This window comes from Eschscholzia californica, unplaced genomic scaffold (assembly GCF_041429995.1).
Source record: "Eschscholzia californica isolate CP2 unplaced genomic scaffold, dmEscCali1.0.p SCAF_3, whole genome shotgun sequence".
NCBI classification, from domain to species: Eukaryota; Viridiplantae; Streptophyta; class Magnoliopsida; order Ranunculales; family Papaveraceae; genus Eschscholzia; species Eschscholzia californica.
The window spans coordinates 24,972,051-24,991,742 of record NW_028238420.1 but is presented as its reverse complement, the minus strand read 5'-3'; the positions used below and the strand labels follow the sequence as shown (position 1 = coordinate 24,991,742).

At 35.4% G+C, this 19,692-nt stretch overlaps 1 protein-coding gene and 1 long non-coding RNA gene across 2 annotated transcripts; both read right to left on the bottom strand.

Moving 5' to 3' along the window:
• Positions 1-2,044: 2,044 nt before the first annotated feature.
• Positions 2,045-3,108, bottom strand: LOC147549169 (uncharacterized). The gene is made up of 2 exons (XR_015238045.1): positions 2,973-3,108; positions 2,045-2,432 (listed from the first exon to the last, which is right to left on the bottom strand). It is a non-coding gene; the product is annotated as an uncharacterized LOC147549169 (long non-coding RNA).
• A 6,920-nt stretch (positions 3,109-10,028) lies between these two features.
• LOC147549168 (uncharacterized) lies at positions 10,029-10,496 on the bottom strand. Its single transcript, XM_086668252.1, has one exon. It carries the CDS (start codon positions 10,494-10,496, stop codon positions 10,029-10,031), a length of 468 nt encoding a protein of 155 aa, XP_086524378.1.
• Positions 10,497-19,692: the final 9,196 nt, after the last annotated feature.

Genomic DNA, 19,692 nt, shown 5'->3' with positions numbered 1-19,692 from the left:
GAAATGCTATGTTTCCGAAATTTTTTGACAAATTTCGTTCACGGAATGACGTGGCATAGTACGTTTGAAAAATTACTAGATCTGGGCCGTTAAAAATGAAGGGCCCAGATTCAATTTTTGTTAAAGAAGAACATCAAGTCATCCTTTCATTATCTTTCATCCCATGTTAGAGAGAGAGAGAGAGAGAGAGGGCAGCAGACGAAAATCCAAGGTTGCTAAGTGATGAAGAAATTTAATTTCTCTTTCTAAATCACCTTAAATTAGACTGAGAAGTTTCTTCAAACAATCTGGTTCCATACCCACCATAAGACTAAGAAAGTTGTAATAAAATCAGTTTTCAGGTTCGTCTTTGATCTCGCGAGCTCAAATACTCTCTCCTATTTGGTAGAATGAAGAAGAAGAAGGTTTTATCTTTCTCTACGCTTTGATCTAAATAAAAAGACAGTAAAGGATTTAGGGCATAAAGCTGATGCACATGTGAGAAGAAGAAGGGTTTCCAGCCTTTTCTCCTTCCAAGTGCACACACTCTCTCTTTCTCTCTCTAGAAATTGGGAAAGACTGAAAGGATGACGTGGCATAAGGAGATTTGAATCTAGGCCGTTAAATTAACGCCAGATCTAGTCAAATTTCAAAAGTAATGTCCCACATCATTTTGTGAAATAAATCCGTCAAAAGTTGCCGTGAACGTAGCATTCCCGTTTTTTTTTTTTTTTATGAGATAAGAAACTAGAATTGCCCACCACCCAGTTGCCTTTAGCAGCTTCCCACGAACCACCTCGTCTGCCCATCCAACCAACTTTTCTCAAGCAACCTTAACAATGACTTTCATCTCATAACCACTCTGCACAATTCCTCCCCTGAGACAACAACAACCCCGGTGGCTAATCTTAAAGCTCAATAGACACAAGTTCCCACTTTAAAAGTGATCTTGGAGACTATGAGAGACGGAGAGAGAGAGAGTTACCACTAAAACACATTTAGTGATAGGGAAGATTAAATGGATGGCCCAAAACTTGAGAGATTTCCGGGGTACTCATTATTTGGGCATATATTTGGCTCGAAGGTGTTAAGCTCTAATGGTGTTCGTTTCAGCTAGAAGTATCCAAGCTAATATTGCTATAAGGAAAATATTATGCCCGATTAAAATTACAATTGTTGGAATTATATATATATACTAGGTATAACCCGTGCCTCCGGCACGGTGTTTTTTCAAACACCGTTATTTTGTTATACTTTCCTTTCCGCTCATATTTACATTGTACAAATTAAAATTGTCGGTACCAAAATTAGATTGGATATAATCAAGAAATATTTTATAAGAAACTATTTAAAAATTAAAACATAACATAGAAATCCAAATTCAAAATATAAAATCTAATGTAATCAAACTATAACATATCACCTTGCAACAAAAAAATTATAACATAGCACATATTAATTGAACAATAGAGAACTATTTATGCTTTTCTCATCAACCATGGGGTGAAGCGCCATCATCTAAATTTATGAACACCTGTAAACAATGTCAAAGGTTAATAGATTGGTTATAAATGAATTGTTTGTAATTCAAATTTCTAGCATGTGCATTTTGAGGCCAACATCTATGACTTTAATTTATTTTGAATACTCAAGACAGATATTTTTTTTCCTATCATAGCATTTTGTTCACAGACCACCTATCTGAAAATAAGTCAATTCCATGAAACTAAATTTGGATGAGATGATTGAGTAAGATGAGCTAAATTTAAACTATATAAATCGAAATAGATAAGGTTTACTAAATTTGAACCATTTAAAACCATTAACCGGAAGAAATCAAGTGTCAAACATGTTGTATGAACTTTATAATAAAATTGTCTCTTATTATAAGCCATTTCATGAAAAGAAAACTACTACCAAATGAACTACAAAATCATAAATTTGGGAAAAATGTCACAAGAAATGAAGAAAATCTCTACCAATTAGTTTCTCCCCAAAAATCTTGTAGCTTCAGCTTTCTTCTTCTATGAAAATTGCATTAAGAAGAAACATTATACATATGTCATTTTTGTTGAACGTGAACATTGATAACATATGAAATTAAATTAACTCCATAACAAGATCATGTTCTTACCTAAGTAACTTATCAAGATAGGATTTCGCTCATTGTTTAACACAATACCAACTAACGATGCACTTTATAACTAAAATTTTTGTCTATTTACTTATGACATCAAGCATCTACTTGAAATCATCACTGGAGCCGTATGGGTATTTCTCGACAATGTCGTTCGTGATAACTCAACTATAACCCAAAACTTATAACAGAATGTAATCCTCATAAATAAGTAAACAATAAAAAAAAAAACAAATGAGAGTTGTAATGAATCACACCCACATCCCACATCCAGCTATAGAACATAAATTGTCGAGCTCCCTGAACAACATAAACACTGAAAAGGAAAACCAAAATTATGTAAAAAATGGGGAAAGAGTATAACCAAATAATTGTCGGTGTTAAAAAACCGAGTTATCCCTGAACAAGATTCACTCCTAGGATAAATAATATTGACACCACAGCTTGTGAAACTAACTTACTTAAGGTTCCTCATTATATAACATATTCGCCTTAAACCACCAAACTGAATAAACCAGATAATGTGACAATTCATCTAACAATTTATCAAATACTTAGTGTGTGTGTGTGTGTGTGTGTCCATTTATTTTCTGATTTCGAAAAACTGATAAACATTGTAGGCCGCCTCAATTTACCAAAGCTCGTTTAAAAAGAGAACAGAGAGATTGTGTGGGTAAATATAAGCGGTATTATAAGTAGAAAGCCACACGAAAAATTATGCGACGTTCATATCATCAATCAATCAAGGCAAATCAAATGATAAAAAAATTAGACAGAGAGAGTGTGTGTGTAAATACCTGTAAAAACATTAAAATACTTAAGCACAAAGGAGAACCAGAGAGACGAAAAATCTTACCTTTGGAGCAGCATTAGCAACATCGGATGAATCTGAACTTAAATACCATGATCCACGGAATATATTACTAAATGTAAAGAATATATAATTCAGAAAAAAAATCGACATTAAAGTAATGAACCAAAGAGAGATGAACAAACCTCAAATATTCTTTGATTTCTTTTTGACAAGGCGACACCCGAACTTTCCTCTTTCCTTTAGTTTAGGCATTCTGACCTACAAAAAAGCCTTTCAACCGAAGTTAATTTCATTCAAATAATAAGGGGGTCAACCAAAATTAAAACTCTTTACAATTTGTAACGACTGTGACAATAAAGTGATTTAATGAGAAAGAAACAAAGAGCATAAAAGATCTTAATGGGTAGGTCTTAATGATGGAAGGGGGGAAAGAGAGAGGACGAGGAAACTGTTCTGGACGTTTCTCAAACAATGATAAATGAACCAAAACTTTGGACTTCTCAGATTGAATTTCAAACGACACCAAGAAGAAAATAATAAAGAGAATGTAACTCCTCTCATTCTTTTTTTGTTGAAAATGTAACTCCTCTCATTATTGTTTAAAAACAAACTCATCTCATTATTACAATAAAATATTAACTAGCTTTAACGGAAGAGAGGAAGGTAAATGACAAAATTTGGACACTTTGATTAAAGAATGACTCAATTGAGTGGCTAGATTTAACGATGAAAAATGGACGACTATAATTGATAATGGATTTGTATATTATATTTAGAGAGAGGGTGAACAAATTTTCATTTTTTTAGGTAGGTAATAGATCTAGTGGCCTAGATTTAACAAAAACGCCAACGGACGACCGGATTTGTCTTTCGACTTGTCCCAGTCAGCAAAAAACATTGCGTTTTATATAATAGATTTACGTCTTGAGTAGTTTACTCATTTGGTTTTTAAGAATTTTTTTTGTCTTTTGCTTTTTTACTTATGCATTTGCTACTACTCTCGTTATCTAACTTCAACCTAATGAGATCTATTGATAGTTCCTCTCTCTTTTAGGATATTCTTCTTTGATTAGTGGTATTTGGTAAGGATCTTCACAAAGAAAGTGTAGACTCTCAACAAATGTTGGTGTGTTGGTTTGAGTAAATTTAATAAAGTGGGGTGTTTGTTCAAAATCAGCATGACCCCACTAGAATTGTGACTGAATTTGGTGAGATGACCTAAGAGGCTCTTGGGAAGCATAGTTGTGCTTATAAAGTAAACCGACAGGGAAGAGACTAGAGAGTATGCAGTGGATAATTACCCCACGGCCTGTCTCAAAAATCATCTTGAGTATCCAACCCTATAATTTGGCATTGAATTTGTTCTTGAAAACATCAAGAGATCGAATTCGGGCATCCCCACTTATGTTTGATAACTTTAAGTCATCATTTTCTCTTTCCTCATTTGCCTCTTATCCCTTTCCACAGTTTCCCCACTAACCTGGGTTTATTTAAAAGAATAGAGAGCGAGGAGAACGAAAGAAAAAAAAAGGTCAGCGTTTTGGGGAAAACTAAATAGTTTTCGGGGTGTGAAATTTTAAAGAAATATGTAAAATTTTAAAAAGTTTCCGAGGCTACATTTTTTATGGGAAATATGGTTCAAAATAAAAAAAACCCTCCACTTCACCTCACCTCACCTCCCTCCACCTCACCTCACCTCCCTTTCCGGCCGGCGACCATTAAAAAAAAAAAGTTCACTCTCTCTCTCTCTCTCTCTAAAAACTTCGGCGAAGGGGTTTCCCTTCGCCGGAGTTTCTAGAAAGAGAGAGAGTGAGTGAAATTATTATTATTATTTTTTTCATGGTCGCCTCCGCCCGGCGACCTAATCGGAGAAGTGAGAGAGAGAATGGTAGGGAGAGAGAAGATGAGGTGGAGAGAGAGAGGGAAAATGAGGTGGAGAGAGAGAGGGAGAGGTGAGGTGGGGGGTTTTGTATTTTTTCCTCTAACAACTTACAAAATAAAATTGTCAAACAAAATTGACCAATTTTTTACCAAGTCTTCAAAACCCGGAAACTATTTAACTTTCCCCAAAGTGCTGGCCAAAAAAAATATGGAGACTTAAAGTGAGATAATTGTTGGAAAAACCTAGTACATGTGGGTTTGCATATGTAACGGTGTGAGTATAACTATGTTAAAGTATGGTCAAGTCATAGGATGATTCAATACGATCTTTTATTGAACTAAGGTATCAAAATGTCGTGGAGTAAATGTGTAGAGACTACTAAGTGATTTCTAATTCGATGATCCAAGAACCAAATTACAAGTAGAAGAAATCGTTCAACTATTTATGGGGGTCATGATCCCCATTTGAACTTCTTAATTTTTTCAATTTTGAGCGAAAGTGTGACATCCCTTCATCACAACCGAATTTCCAAAGAGAAAAAGAACCAAATGGAATATCGTAACATATTTATGAGTAAAATATGTTAAGTTATATACTTAAACGATTTAATTTTACTAATGAGTGGTATCTGTAGTGCCACTCTAATTTTAAGGTTCATAGGGATATTTATGAGTTACTAGCATTTGATAGTTTGTATAGAAGTTTTTATTATCTTGATCTTCCATAGAAATTTAGTTCGGTTAATTTTAAGGGTTGATTAATTTTGATCGATCCGATTTAAATTTTTTTTTTGTTGAAATGGTCTGATTTAACTTAGGGTATCATGAAATACAATATTAAGATCAAAATAGATTTGATGTGGTTCCATTTTGATTTTTTTAATTTTTCATAGTAAAACGTTTGAAATAAAATTGAAATTGTTTTAGTCAATATTGATCTTAGAAAGATAGATTATCTTAGTTTGGATTAAAATAAATATCTTTCATTTTGTGGAAATACATTTTGATTTTGTCTCTTAATTTTGTTTTTCCTTTGTTTTATTGATTTGATTATAAAATTTAAAAAAGAAATAAGAGGATTTAACCTTAATGTGGGAAATTAACCACAACCATATTAAGTAGAAGGTGTTACCAGACCCACTTTAAAGTGAGGGGAACGAGAAGTGTTCACATCTTATTTTAATGTGAAACGTGGGTGAAAACGGATCTGACTTATCTAAGTTAGACTGCCATGAAACTGTGAAATTCTCCTATACCATAATCATCGGTAGGGATTCCATTATAGTATTCAAAAGGAATATTACAAGGAATATTACAAAAAATATTACAAAGAATATTATAGGATTACTGAGGATATTACAAGAAATATACCCACGATATTCTACCGAATCAATATATTGCATAGTATATTATTTCATATACTAAAATCGAGTGGATATATTCTATCACCCTCCCTCAAGCTCAACCTTCGGATCCCGGAGGGAGAGTTTGGAACATAATACTTGATGATGAGCCTTCACTAACCCTTTCGTAAAAATATCAGCTATTTGATTTCGCGTTGGAATGTATTTAACCTGTAAAGCACCTCTTGTAACCCTCTCACGAACAAAATGAAAATTAAGATCCATATGTTTGGTTCGTGAGTGAAGAATAGGATTGTGAGCCATGTAAGTTGCACTTACATTATCACAATAAAGAATGGGAGCATTGTTCATTGGTACTCCCAAATCACGAAGTAAAAATTGAATCCAAGCAATTTCAGCTGTTGTTATGGCCATGGCTCTATATTCAGCTTCTGTACTTGACCGTGACACGGTAGGTTGTTTCTTAGAAGCCCATTGAATTAAGTGAGACCCAAAAAAGATACAATTACCTGAAATAGATCGACGAGTATCAGGATCACTGGCCCAATCGGCATCAGAATATGCTACAAGTTGTGAATGGGAATTTTGAAAATGGGAGGATTATCATTCCCGAAGAATAAACCTCGACCCAAGGTAGCTTTTAGGTAGCGGAAGATACGTTTCACCGCTGCAAAGTGAATGTCTGTTGGTGAGTGCATATATTGGCAAACTTGACTGACAGAATAACTGATATCTGGACGAGTGAGCGATAAGTATTGTAAACCCCCAACCAATGAACGATATAAAGTTGCATTATCAAAGGATTTTCCTTCTGTAATCGATATTTTCTTACCAACGGGACTAGGAGTGCTCACAGGCTTGGAATTGAGCAAATCAATTTTATCAAGTAGTTCAAGTGTGTATCTTGTTTGAGTCAATGTAATCCCCAAGTTAGAACGGTTAATCTTCATTCCAAGGAAGTGATGAAGCTCTGCCAAGTTCTTTATAGAGAATTGAGTATGAAGACGATCAATCAAATCTGATATAACACTTGAATTGAACGTGTAACCAATATATCATCTACGTACAATAATAGGATTGTAATTGAAGATGATATGAATAAAGAGTAATCTGACTTCGAGACAATGAAACCTATTTCACGAAGATATGATGTAAATCTATGGAACCAAGCCCTGAGAGCTTGTTTTAACCCGTACAACGCCTTGTTTAATTTGCAAACATGATCAGGATAAATAGTATTAATAAAACCGGTTGGCTGAGTCATATACACTTCCTCATTAAGAAGACCATGCAAAAAGGCATTTTTAACATCTAATTGAGTAAGTTTCCAACCTGATGTAACTGCAATACTAATAACCAGTCGAATAGTTAGTGGTTTCACCACTGGTGAAAATGTTTCGTCATAATCAATACCATGTTGTTGATTAAAACCTTTGGCTACGAGTCGAGCCTTGTAACGATCTATAGTACCATCACTTTTGGGTTTAATTCTGAAGACCCACTTGGAACCAATCAAATTCATAGATGGATGTCGAGGTACTAAAGTCCAAGTCTGATTCCGAATCAATGCATTAAACTCATCCGCCATGGCCTCACACCACTTTGGGTCGGACTTGACTTCACTATAACAAGTAGGTTCTTAAGGTAATGGTGGTAAAGAAGAGAGTAATGCGAAACTAACCGGATGTCTGGTTGCCATTAAAGAATCATATACATTTGGTTTAACGATTCCATCTTTCGACTGTGTTACCATGTGATGAATTGAGCGGACCTGTTGCGAGGGAATTGGTGGTTCATTCGGCAAAGTTGTAGGTGAGTCTGTATCAATGCTCGGGTCAGTTGACCTGCTTACACCTAGAGTTGGAGAAATTACATCATTGGGAACCATTTGGGAGTCAGAGTTAGTTGAAGAGGGAGATGCTACTGGTGAAGTTACTATTGGTGAAACATTGGAAGTGGGCACTAAAATTGGTAATGAAGAATGAGCTAAGTCAGTAGTGTCATCCCTAGGAATATCTAAGTGAGAATAAGATGGTGGTGAGGAATACATACCTAGATTGGTTGGAAAAGGGAAGGATGGGGGTGAATTTCCGAAATCTAAGATAAACCAATTTGGAGCTTCTTTCACCGTCACCTCATTTTCATGATTTTGAAACTCAGGTAATGCAAATGGAAAAAGTTTTTCATCAAATAAAACATCCCGAGAAATGTAAGTTCGGGAAGATTTTGGTTCAAAACACTTGTATCCCTTATGCAAGTCACTATATCCAATAAAGACGCACGGCAAACTCTTATAATCAAACTTATTTTTGCGATAAGGAGACAATAATGGATAACATCGTGACCCAAATACACGCAGAAATTCATAATTTGGTTTTCTTTGGAAAATCACTTCAAAAGGTGACTTATTTTTCAGAACTGAAGTTGGCAAACGATTAATAAGATATGTTGCCGTTCCAAATGCCTCGGGCCAAAAAGTTTTTGGGAGATGACTTTGGTGCAAAAGAGAAAGTCCTGTTTCAACAACATGTCTTATCTTCCTCTCAGAAACTCCATTCTATTGAGGAGTATGAGGGCAAGATAATTGTTGTAAGATTCCATGACTTCTAAAGTAATTTTTGATTTTGTTTGAAGTAAATTCACCTCCACCGTCGCTTTGAAAAATTTGTAGTTTGGCATTAAACTGATTTTGGACAATTAAATGAAAATCTTTTATGCGATCATATGTTTGAGATTTTTCAGTGAGAAAATAAAGCCACATGAATTTAGTAAAATCGTCGACTAAAACTAAAAAATATTTATATCCTGAATTTGAAGCAATAGGTGAAGGTCCCCACAAATCAGAATGCACCTTAGAAAATGGTTGTTGGGACTGATAAAGAGATGGTTTATAGGGTAGTCTATGATGTTTGGCCATAATACAACTTGAGCATAAATGATTATAAATAGAAACATCTAATCCCTTATTCGAAATAATTTTAGAAAATACACGATAATGGGGATGTCCCAATCTCATGTGCCATACATTATTTGGTACTCTAGATCCTAAAAAACAAGAATGAAATTTCCTAAAACTTTTCTGAAAATATCGAAGGGCTGAATATAAACCACCTTTGTTATGCCCGTGAAGGACCAAATTCCCCGTTAGCCGATCCTGCACATAAAATATATTTTTATCAAACACGACGAAACAATCTAAATCTTTGGTCAATTGAGAGACAGAGATCAGATTTTTTGTTATAGAAGGTACATGAAACACATTTCTCAATGTTAATGAAGATGATGGGGAATTGAGGATAACATTACCGGTATTCTTTACAGGTAAAAGTGAACCATTGCCAACTGAAACTTGGTCACTGTCATTGTAAGGATTCATATTAACCATTTGGGTGGAATCATGAGCCATATGATTGGAGGCCCCAGAGTCAGCATAATAGTACGGATCATAAATCTCAGCATTTTGGTGGTAAGCATTGAACGATTGAGGAATATCGTTTGGTTGATAGTTTTGATCTCTTCGATGGTAGCAAAAATAAGCGGTATGGCCGCGACGTCCACATATTTGACAAACAACTTGTGGATCATAAGAAGGAGAAGAAGGATTAGGGTTACCAAGAATTGAACCTCTTTGATTCGTAGAAGTGTGATTCCAGTTGCTTCTACCACGTCCTCGACCTCTATTACCAAACCTAACGCCACGACCACCTCGGCTAGAACCATATGATCGATTTTGAGTCGAATCATGTGATGGAGTATGGCTTTTAGCCACCAATGTTGTGGACTGAAAAGAAGAAGTATGTTGTTGTTGGATACGCATCTCATGTGTATACAACAAAGGAAGAAGTTGAGAGAACTATGGAAGATTTTCCCTTGTTTCGATTGCAGTCACAAAGGCTGAATAGTCTGGGCCTAAACCTCTTAAAGTATGCAATACAAGTTCAATGTCAGGAACCGGCATATGAGAGGCGGCGATGGCATCAGATATCTCCTTAATTTTACCTACATAGTCAGTCATAGACAAAGCATTTTTCTGCATAGTTTGTAGTTGAAGAAGAAGTTGGGACTTACGAGCATTATTTTGAGCTGAAAATGTCGTCTCCAAATAGTTGTAGAATTCTCGAGCAGTGTTGAACTGTGGAGTTTGTGCAAGAACAGAAGGAGATATTGTTGTATTGAGCCAACTAATGATAGTTTGGTCAATTCTGGTCCATCGCATAAAAGCTGGATTAACAATATCCATGTTCAACGATTCATCAAAAATTTGATTTGGTGGAGTAGCAGCTGTGATTTCGACATGGTGAAACAGATCTTGGGATTTCATGATTGGAATTATTTGTTTCTTCCATGTGAGATAGTTGGTGGAATCTAGTTTGATAGAGACTAAATGGACTAGATTCGTCAAGGTAGGGGATTGCAGGAAATGGGTGGATGAGGAGGAAGACATTGTTGAAAGGTTGGGGATGGAGAGAATTGAAGAAAAAAAAATTTAGATTCAGAACCTTAAGCTCTAGATACCATGAAAGTGTGAAATTCTCCTATACCATAATCATTGGTAGGGATTCCATTATATAGTATTAAAAAGGAATATTACAAGGAATATTACAAAAAATATTACAAAGAATATTATAGGATTACTGAGGATATTACAAGAAATATACCCACGATATTCTACCGAATCAATATATTGCATAGTATATTATTTCATATACTAAAATCGAGTGGATATATTCTATCATGCCAGTCCTACAGGATCATCACTGGGCAAAATTTCTCGAAAAGAGAATATGGAAAGGTCAAAAGATTTTGAAAAAAAAAATTATTTGGTCAAATAATCTTTGACTAGTTCAAGCGTAATTATTTTGTTATGGCTCGGTCAGATCTTAACCAAACAAACTTGTGTTTTGGTTAACCAATCTAATTTTCCATTCATAGTTTGGTCAAGCTAGACTGTTTTCAGTCATACTCATTGAATAAGTCACACATATTTACTTACTCCAAATTCATTTCATCGAGTTATACAAGATTGACTTATGTCGAGTAATTTGACTAAATGGGAGAAATCATACCAACTTAGTGGTTTGGCATGTATGACATGATTAGTATACGATCAAACGTCACATATATCTTGAGTATGTGCAGTCGTCACCAATCAAACCCAAGCAAGGTACACTTGACCGCAAACTTCCAGACTAACACGACTTCAATCTTGACATGGGGGAACAATAAGCTGCAAAGAGTTTTGAACCGGACATTATTGAAAACTCTACAAACAAAAGAAAATAATTAAATCTTTGGAAGCATTAATCGTAGTATCGAGATACTAAAGATTATCAAGGAAGATTGAAGTGTTATTCAATCAAAGCGGTGATTAACAACGTTTTAAAGGGATCATATTTGTTTCACTAAATTGTCACCGAAGGTCAAGTATAAGAGTCATGCAAAGGTCATTGACATCAAGCACATTAATGAATGACTTAGACTAGTCAATTGAGTGCATAAAGGAGTTTACGTGACAAGACTCAAATTTACCAACTTTTGTTACCAGAAATAAGTACTTCCTCTGCCCAAATTAAGATTCTATTATTCCCTTTTTAAATATCCCAAATTGAGAGTTTCATTCTTTTTTATCATTTAAACCTCTTATTTTTTTCATGAATACCATTTTCTTCGTATTCTTAATATATGGTGCATTGATTAAGCTAAGAGCATCTCCAATGCAAAACACAAGAAACTCAAATTGTCCTATGTGTCACTCTTGACATCCTCCATTTGAAAGGCATCTCAAATACAACAATCTAACAACTTAAGAACTACTTAAGTGTCCTAAATGCGTATTTTGCAATTGAGATCATCAAGTCAAATCTCAAATATTGAGTTTTTTTTTCCATAAGCACTTTTTTTTCGTATTCTTAGGTGTCATTTGGCAACCAAAAGTATAAATAATTTTGCTTGTAGTAGAAGTCCTTTTGCTTTAAAAAAGTAAAAAAATTTCAAAAGTATATTTGGTAAAAATGTTACTTATAAGTAAAAAAATCAAAAAGTTAGTTTGGTAATCCAATTTACTTTTGATAATATTATTTTTCTCTTACTCATAATAATACTTGATTTTAATTAATTTATTTACGATTTCCACGATTACTCTTATATACGAAGTGGTGGTGATATTAATGGTAGTGGTGGTGGCGGTGCTTTGAAGGTATAGTTATGGGGTTTGGTGGTGATTGAGGTATGATGGTGGTCATAGAGGAATGATGGTGGCAGTGGTAGTGGTAGAGCTATGGTGATGGTAGTGGCGGAGGTATGATGATGGTGATGGTGGTGGAAGTACGGTGGTGGTGGAAGTACGGTGGTGGTGGAAGTACGGTGGTGGTGGAAGTATGGTGGTGGTGGTGGTGTGGTGGTTGAGATACGGTGGTGTGGTGGTAGACGTATAGTGGTGGTGGTGGATAAGGTATGTGACTGGTAGTGACGGATGTATGGTGGTGGATAAGACATGTAGGTAGTAATGATGGAGATTTGGTGGTGGTGGTGGTATAGTGGTGCTGATGGTGGATAAATTATGTGGGTGGTAGTGATGGAGGTATGGTGGTGGTGGTGGTGGTGAAGCTACGGTGGTGGTGGTGGTGGTGGTGGTAGAGGTACGAAGGTGGTTGTAGTTGAGGTGTGGTGTGCTGGAGGTGTGTGGTAGTGGTGTTAGTGATGGAGGTATGGTGGTGGTGGTGGTGGAGGTAAAGGTGCGAAGCTGGTGGTTAAGGTGTGGTGGTGGCGGTTGAGGTATGGTGGCGGGGGAGGTGCGATTGTTGTTGAGGTGGTGGTGGAGGTACAATGGAATGGTAGAAGTTCAATTGTGGTGGTGGAGCGGAGGTAGACGAAGAAAAAAATTTCGTCATGTAAAATTTATGTATGTGTTGTCCATAAGTTACTTTACTTTAAAGTCAAAAGCTAAAAATTTTAACTTCAAAAGAAAGTCAAATTTTAACTTAAGTGAAGTCAGAAGTTTTCACGTTACCAAACTAACTTTTTTACTTTTCTACTTAAATAAGTAAAACAAAAGAAATACTTATTTTAGTGTTGTCAAACGACACCTTAATATATGGTGCATTAATTAAGCTAAGAGCATCTCCAATGAAAAGAAACTCAAGTTATTCTATGTGTTAAGTCTTAATTAAGATGCACTTTCCTAGATGTCACTTTTCAGATCCTCAATTCGAAAGGCATCTCGAATACAACACTCTAAAAACTTAAGAACTACTTAAGTGTCATTTCCTAAATGTGTATTTTGCTTTTAATATTGAGTGGACACTTGAGATCCTCAAGACAAATCTCAAATATTGAGTTTTTTTCTTGAGAGATCTGAGAATTAAACGTCGTCACATCATATTAAGATCTAATTTGAGTTTTGCATTGGAGAGAGTCTTTTGTAAAAAAAAATTAAAAAATCCTAGGTTGCACTTTGAGGTGTTCTGATGGGTCATAAAAATATCTCATCTGGGTTATTTAACTTAGGCGAAGTAGTCCATTCCGAATCTTTATTATAATAAAATGGTTACTTAGTTTGATTAGGTGTATTTTGTGGAGTTAAGAGCGAAAAAAGGATAAAAACAGACGAGGTACACAAGGAGCATTTTGGTCTTTTGTTATCAATGGTATTCTGAGAAGTTGGACCAATATCAGTATATAGGTGAAAAGTAGAGTCTAGGACGAACCTGTAGGCTAAAACGGAAATCAAATCAGATTCCGGATGAGTAAATTAGCCAAAGTCAAAGTTAGAGTCAAGCTAAGTCGACCAGGGGGATACTTTCGGGCAAGTTTCTGGCAAGTGGGACGTTGAAAAATGAGCTGGCGAAATCTTAGGACACGAGGCAAACTATTATATTACTCTGTGACACACCTAAGTGGCGCTAGAGCCTGAGATTCAGTGTAACGCGCTGTAGATTTCTCCTGTAGTCTCAACTGAAGGCATCCGTCAAGATCCGCACGTCCCTTGATCTGACGTCTCCAGATGCTGCAGCATGTTAATATGGATGGTCGCGAAGTGTGAAACACAACTTTTAGCAAGAACGATACAATGGAACACGCTGCAACTTAATCTCGTGTTCCCAACCACGCGCCACCCTTCCATCCGTCCAGATCCGCGTGTCTTTGATCGGACATTGTCGGATAATGCTGCAACTTAGCAACCGTGCACCCGGTTGTACTAAACCAGCTGGATTTAGAATAACCGCCAAAGACATTAGGGTATTTTAGAGTTTCGTGAAATTCTAATTTTGCCCCTCAATTCTTTCCCACTTGATTTCCAATCAATAAGAGTTTTTCCTTGCACCAAAAGCAACCTAAATATACCCATTTTAGCCCTCTAACCTTATCTTTTAAAACCCTAACCACCAACCAATATAAATAGATATTTTCTTCTCATTCTTGAGTAGACTAAAATCCTTCTCAATTCCTTTTACTTATTTTCTCTCTCTCTCCCTCCCTATTCTTTAGTTCTAACCCTAAAATCTATCTTCTTCTACTTTCTTTACCCACCTTCATCTCTTCTTCTCAATTTCTTTTTACTTCTAATTTCTATTTCTAACTTATTTTCTTCTCTCATTTCTTTTCTACAACTTATTTCTCTCTAATTTTTCTTAAACCTCTCTTCTTTCACCTATTCTCAAGCAATAAAAAGTATTATTATTTGGATTTGGAGCATAATTTGGATCATATTTGGAGCAACGATTTGATTTTCTTGGGGGACTTCTGTTTTTTATTCAATGTATTTAGTTTCATAAATGAATCTGTCTTTAAATTCAATGAGTTGCTAATTTCATATCTAGGATTGTAGAAGAAACTCATACTTGATCTTTTTGAGATATGTTGTTGATTAATTGAATCCTTTAATTAAGCTTAAATTCTATTAATTGTCTTTCCATATAGATTTTATAATCTTTTCATTGTTCATGTTTCATAATTAGATATCTAATGCTTTCGTTAAGTTGTTAGATAAAATATGCTTGTTACATCATGAATGATAGTCTTTATGTGATAGTGAATTAGAAATACATGATCATGAAATGAGTTTATCAAGAATATCTTCCGAAATTTAAATAGTCCATTGTATTAGATTTTGAGTTATAATGAAAAATGATTAGTTAATTAATTGCATGCTTTAGGGAGTTAATTTATTTGGTGGAATCGAAAATTCTAGATCTTTTCTTTTATTGCTTTCATTCTTAGTTTATTATCGTTTATTAAAATCGTTTTCAACAACAGTATCAATGTTATGAATGGGGTGTTAACTCAAGATTTAAACTGAAATTACTTATCATTGAGGATCGATGCGGACTTACGGGTTTAATATAACTTGACTTCGTATACTTACGGGTACAAACCCATTTTGGGCATATTATGTTCACTTTGAATTTTGCAATGGAGATGGTCTAATTAAGGCATTTGTATATTTCCTATAATAAAGGATTGTCTTTCCAATAAACAAACAGACTCTTTTGGATTTGACCATTCATGTAAATTGTTAACAACAAAACTTGATTGACTCAATAGTAGAAATTTGGTAAAACTATAGATCCATAAACGAAACTAAACCCACCATAATTAGCAATAAATATTACACGTATGGAATTGAAATTGTAATTCTTGAATTATTCTAAAAAGATGTTATAAAATAAATAAGGGTAAAGAGGGTAGAAGAAAAAATATGAAAATAAGTTAGAGTCCCAATATGGAACTCTTAATTTGAGACGGAGGAAGTAGGTTGTTTCATCGTTCAAGTCTAGTTTAGTATTTAACGACAATCCAAAATAATGGATAGATTTCAAATAGGTTTGTTAGTTACATGATCTGATAAATGAAACCCTATTAAGTGAAGTTGGAGTTATACATTATCTACACTTAATCAAGATCATTAAAGTGAACAATAATGACTTATGAAGGCTAACAAGTGAGATTAACTGATATTGCAGTTTCATAAGCTATATGAATAGAAATATTCAAGTCAACTACATGGGTGTATGGTTGAAGAATATACACAAGCCCACCATAAAAGTTTTTCAAGGAGTTGAACATCATAAAACAGTCATTGACAATTTGGAGATATTCCTAAAAGTATGAGTGCTCAAATCATCTTATGTAAAGAAAGTCACACTTTGATTCCATAGAACGTCGCATCGTAAAAGGAGGCTATAAAGGCGGGCACAGGGCCGTACCTGAGAATTTGGGGGCCCCGTGCCAAATTTGAATACAGATTTTTCGTACAATAAAAAACTACAAGTAGAAGTTAATGAGAGTGCAAGATAATTTATCATCTATATGAAAACTATAGATGACTCCAAATATATTTCGAAAAAAGAGTTGCAAGGAGAAAAAATTCTTTTCATTTTTTTTTATATAGAAAATCTAGTCTAAAAATCGACAAACACTTGTGAACAAAAAAGAAATCGGTGTATTACATATTAAATCAAACGTTTATAACTACATATAACACAATGAAATTTCATACTCTCATAGATTGTTTGCATTTTAATATAATATCGTATTAAATATTTTGTGTTATTAATTCAACAAAAAAAAAAATTTGTGTTATTAAATATGACTAGGGTGAAAACATTTTATTCACAAAAAAGTGTTATTGAGCAGAAATTAGGAGTTAATTAATAACCATATTACCAAAAAAAAAGAACTGGGAGATGACGGGAATTGAAACCGAGCCACTAACATGGAATTCATAATGACCTTCCAATTGATCTAAGAGGTTCAACATGTCAAGTTCATAGCTCTGCCCCTACCCATATATATATATATATATATATATATATTATTCAGAACTCTAAAACAAATGGGCCCTTAATGGTGAGGGGCCCAGTGCGTCCGCACTGGGCCTTGCACGGGCCTGGGCGGACACAGGATATGGCATGAGAGACATGAAGTCAAGGGAGTGTACAAAAATAGATTATGTCCTATTGAGTTAAGTTTGGTATCTTCGATCCAAGACTAACAATTAAAAATGCATGGTCGTGCTCAAATAGATTAAGGATAATCATTTGTTTTGGCAGTTGAACTGGATATCAAGCAAAGTTTGAAAAGAATGAAATTTCAGATGAGATACTATATAAGCGACTGGAGAATCGAGCATTCTACTTGTTTTAAGACAATTGGGAGACTGAATGAGTCGTCCTTCGGTCAAGATCAAATGCGATCAATTTTCGGGCAGGACAAATGAGGAAGATTATCAAGTTCGGTCGTTTTAGGGATCGAATTTTTAACTAGAAACCCAACTAAGATATGTGGTTCATTTAGATGACACGCAACTAGCGACAACTGAATTCTACAACGAGTTACAAATAACGTCGACTAAATCAGAAGATATGACTAGAGGGGAATAACACACAGAATAGATTCGTCCCGGGGATATCCAATGGGTCGGTTGGGAACTGGCCTCAAGATGGCTATTGGACGGGTCGGGCGCCCGGGGCCAAGGGAATGGTCGGGTGCATGGCCCAGGCCAATCCTAAGGTCGGTCGGGTAAGAGTCCCCAAGGAATTGGACTCTTGTCTTGGCCGACCACATTAAGGGATCTAGATGAGGATTATTTCCTCGTCTTGAATTTCATTTAGAAAAGAGTTTTTGAATAATTACTATCTAACTAGTAGATAAGTGCTAATTGTGGTTCTTTTAGGAAACCTAATTTGATTGAGATTCATACTTTATAAGTCTCTACAAAAGGACTTGACTAATTTAGAATTCTCATAATTTTTGTCTCTCTAGATACATTGGCAGAAGAAAGGAACGAGAATAAATTCACATAAGCTATCTAGTCAATAAGAAAGTGCTATTAATCTTCACCATTAAAGAACGATCAAGAAAGTCTCCATTTACTAACTTGAGAGAAAAAAACGATCAAGATTAATTTCAATATTATTAGTATAATATAGTTGGCGGCTCTTCAGTGGTGGCAGCTACTTCCCGGTAATGGCGGTGGTGGTTATCTCGGTTGGGGTACTTTTAGTCTTAGTTCAATAATTTTGTCGACCTTTAGGGCATTTTCATTCTCGATCTTAAGGATCTTTTCATTTTTCGACCTTGAAGTTCTTTTCTTTGAGTCTGTGTCTTGTCAATTCTTTTCCCTTCATGAGGCACTTTACGTTCGAAAGTTCTGAACGAACTTTACTTATGTAACTCTCGTGTAGTTCTCAGAGGGACAAGAATTATCTTACCATGTAATTTTTGATCGATTTCACTTATAAATGTAATTGCGTTTTTACTCAAAAAAAAAGTCTCTATTTGGTTATAGCTAACCTAAACAACTGAAGATGAAGTTGATTGTTTGGGTGTTTGAAGTAGAGAAGTTGTAAATTGGAGCTCTAGATCTTGAGAAAAAAGCAATCAAATCCGAGGGAAAAGCAAATTAAGGTAATTCTAAATCATAATCTAGTCTATTATTGGTGCTTGTTTGTGATCATATTAGCCTAGTGTTAGATGTATCTGTTGGATCCAACACGAGCGCGAGCAGGGTTGAAAACGAGCAACTCACAACGCTCGTCTGACACACACTCTCGAACAGGGCCTGGGATGCGTCCAGGGACGTAATCGTGCGTCATGGCCAAGGCAAGTACGTCGTCCCACTGCGAGGGAAACTCCTTGGGCCATTTTATTTCTTCTATGTTTCTTTTGATCTTTTTAGGGTTCTTTTCGAAGTTCTCAAGGGTTGCTATAGAGTCATTTTTTTGCCATTAGAAAAGAGGGCGAGGTTTTGGCCATTTAATTTCACTTTTTGGACTAAACCAAACACTGCTGCTTTTTTAATAGGGATATATGCTTTGAATCAAATAATGAGTGATTGTATGTTATGTTAAAGTAGCATTACATCCATAGAATTTGTTACAAATTACTAAGGGGGAAAGCAAATTTCATCCTATTGCTCCTAATATGGAAGTCAATTTTTATTCTCGTGGGCAATACATTTGGAATGTGATCGTGGTAATCACACTCTATTCCCGCAGATAAACATGACTTCAGAGCAGTTGTTACACTATCAATAGGTACTGAGAGACTGGGGCGTCGATAAACTTAACGCGCCTACCAATAGATTAAATTGTTTGGTCACAATTGTAATTGAGAGGACTTGTGAGAGTATCAACTCATTGGATTCAGTCGCATCTCGACAGGGAGGTCGATATATAGTCAAGAAAACATATAGTCATTTTCTTGCTAGATTTGATCGGACCGGAATTGGGTTTGTCTTGTGGGAGACAACTAAAGACAACTCATATTTGATTGGACTCACTCCTCGAGCCAGGCGTTTAGGACTGGCCCTCCCGAAGACCAGATGTCATGTGAGCTCCTTACCATGAAGCATGAACCTAAACTTGAAGGTGGGGACCACTTTCCGTTTCTACACAATCAGTACTAATGAAACACGTGTGCAGTCATTGGGCTTTGAACTTAATCGCGTGGTTAACCGCGTAAGAGAAATATCTAATGTCGCAGTGTCTTTTTATAATTGGATTAGTTCATTTTTG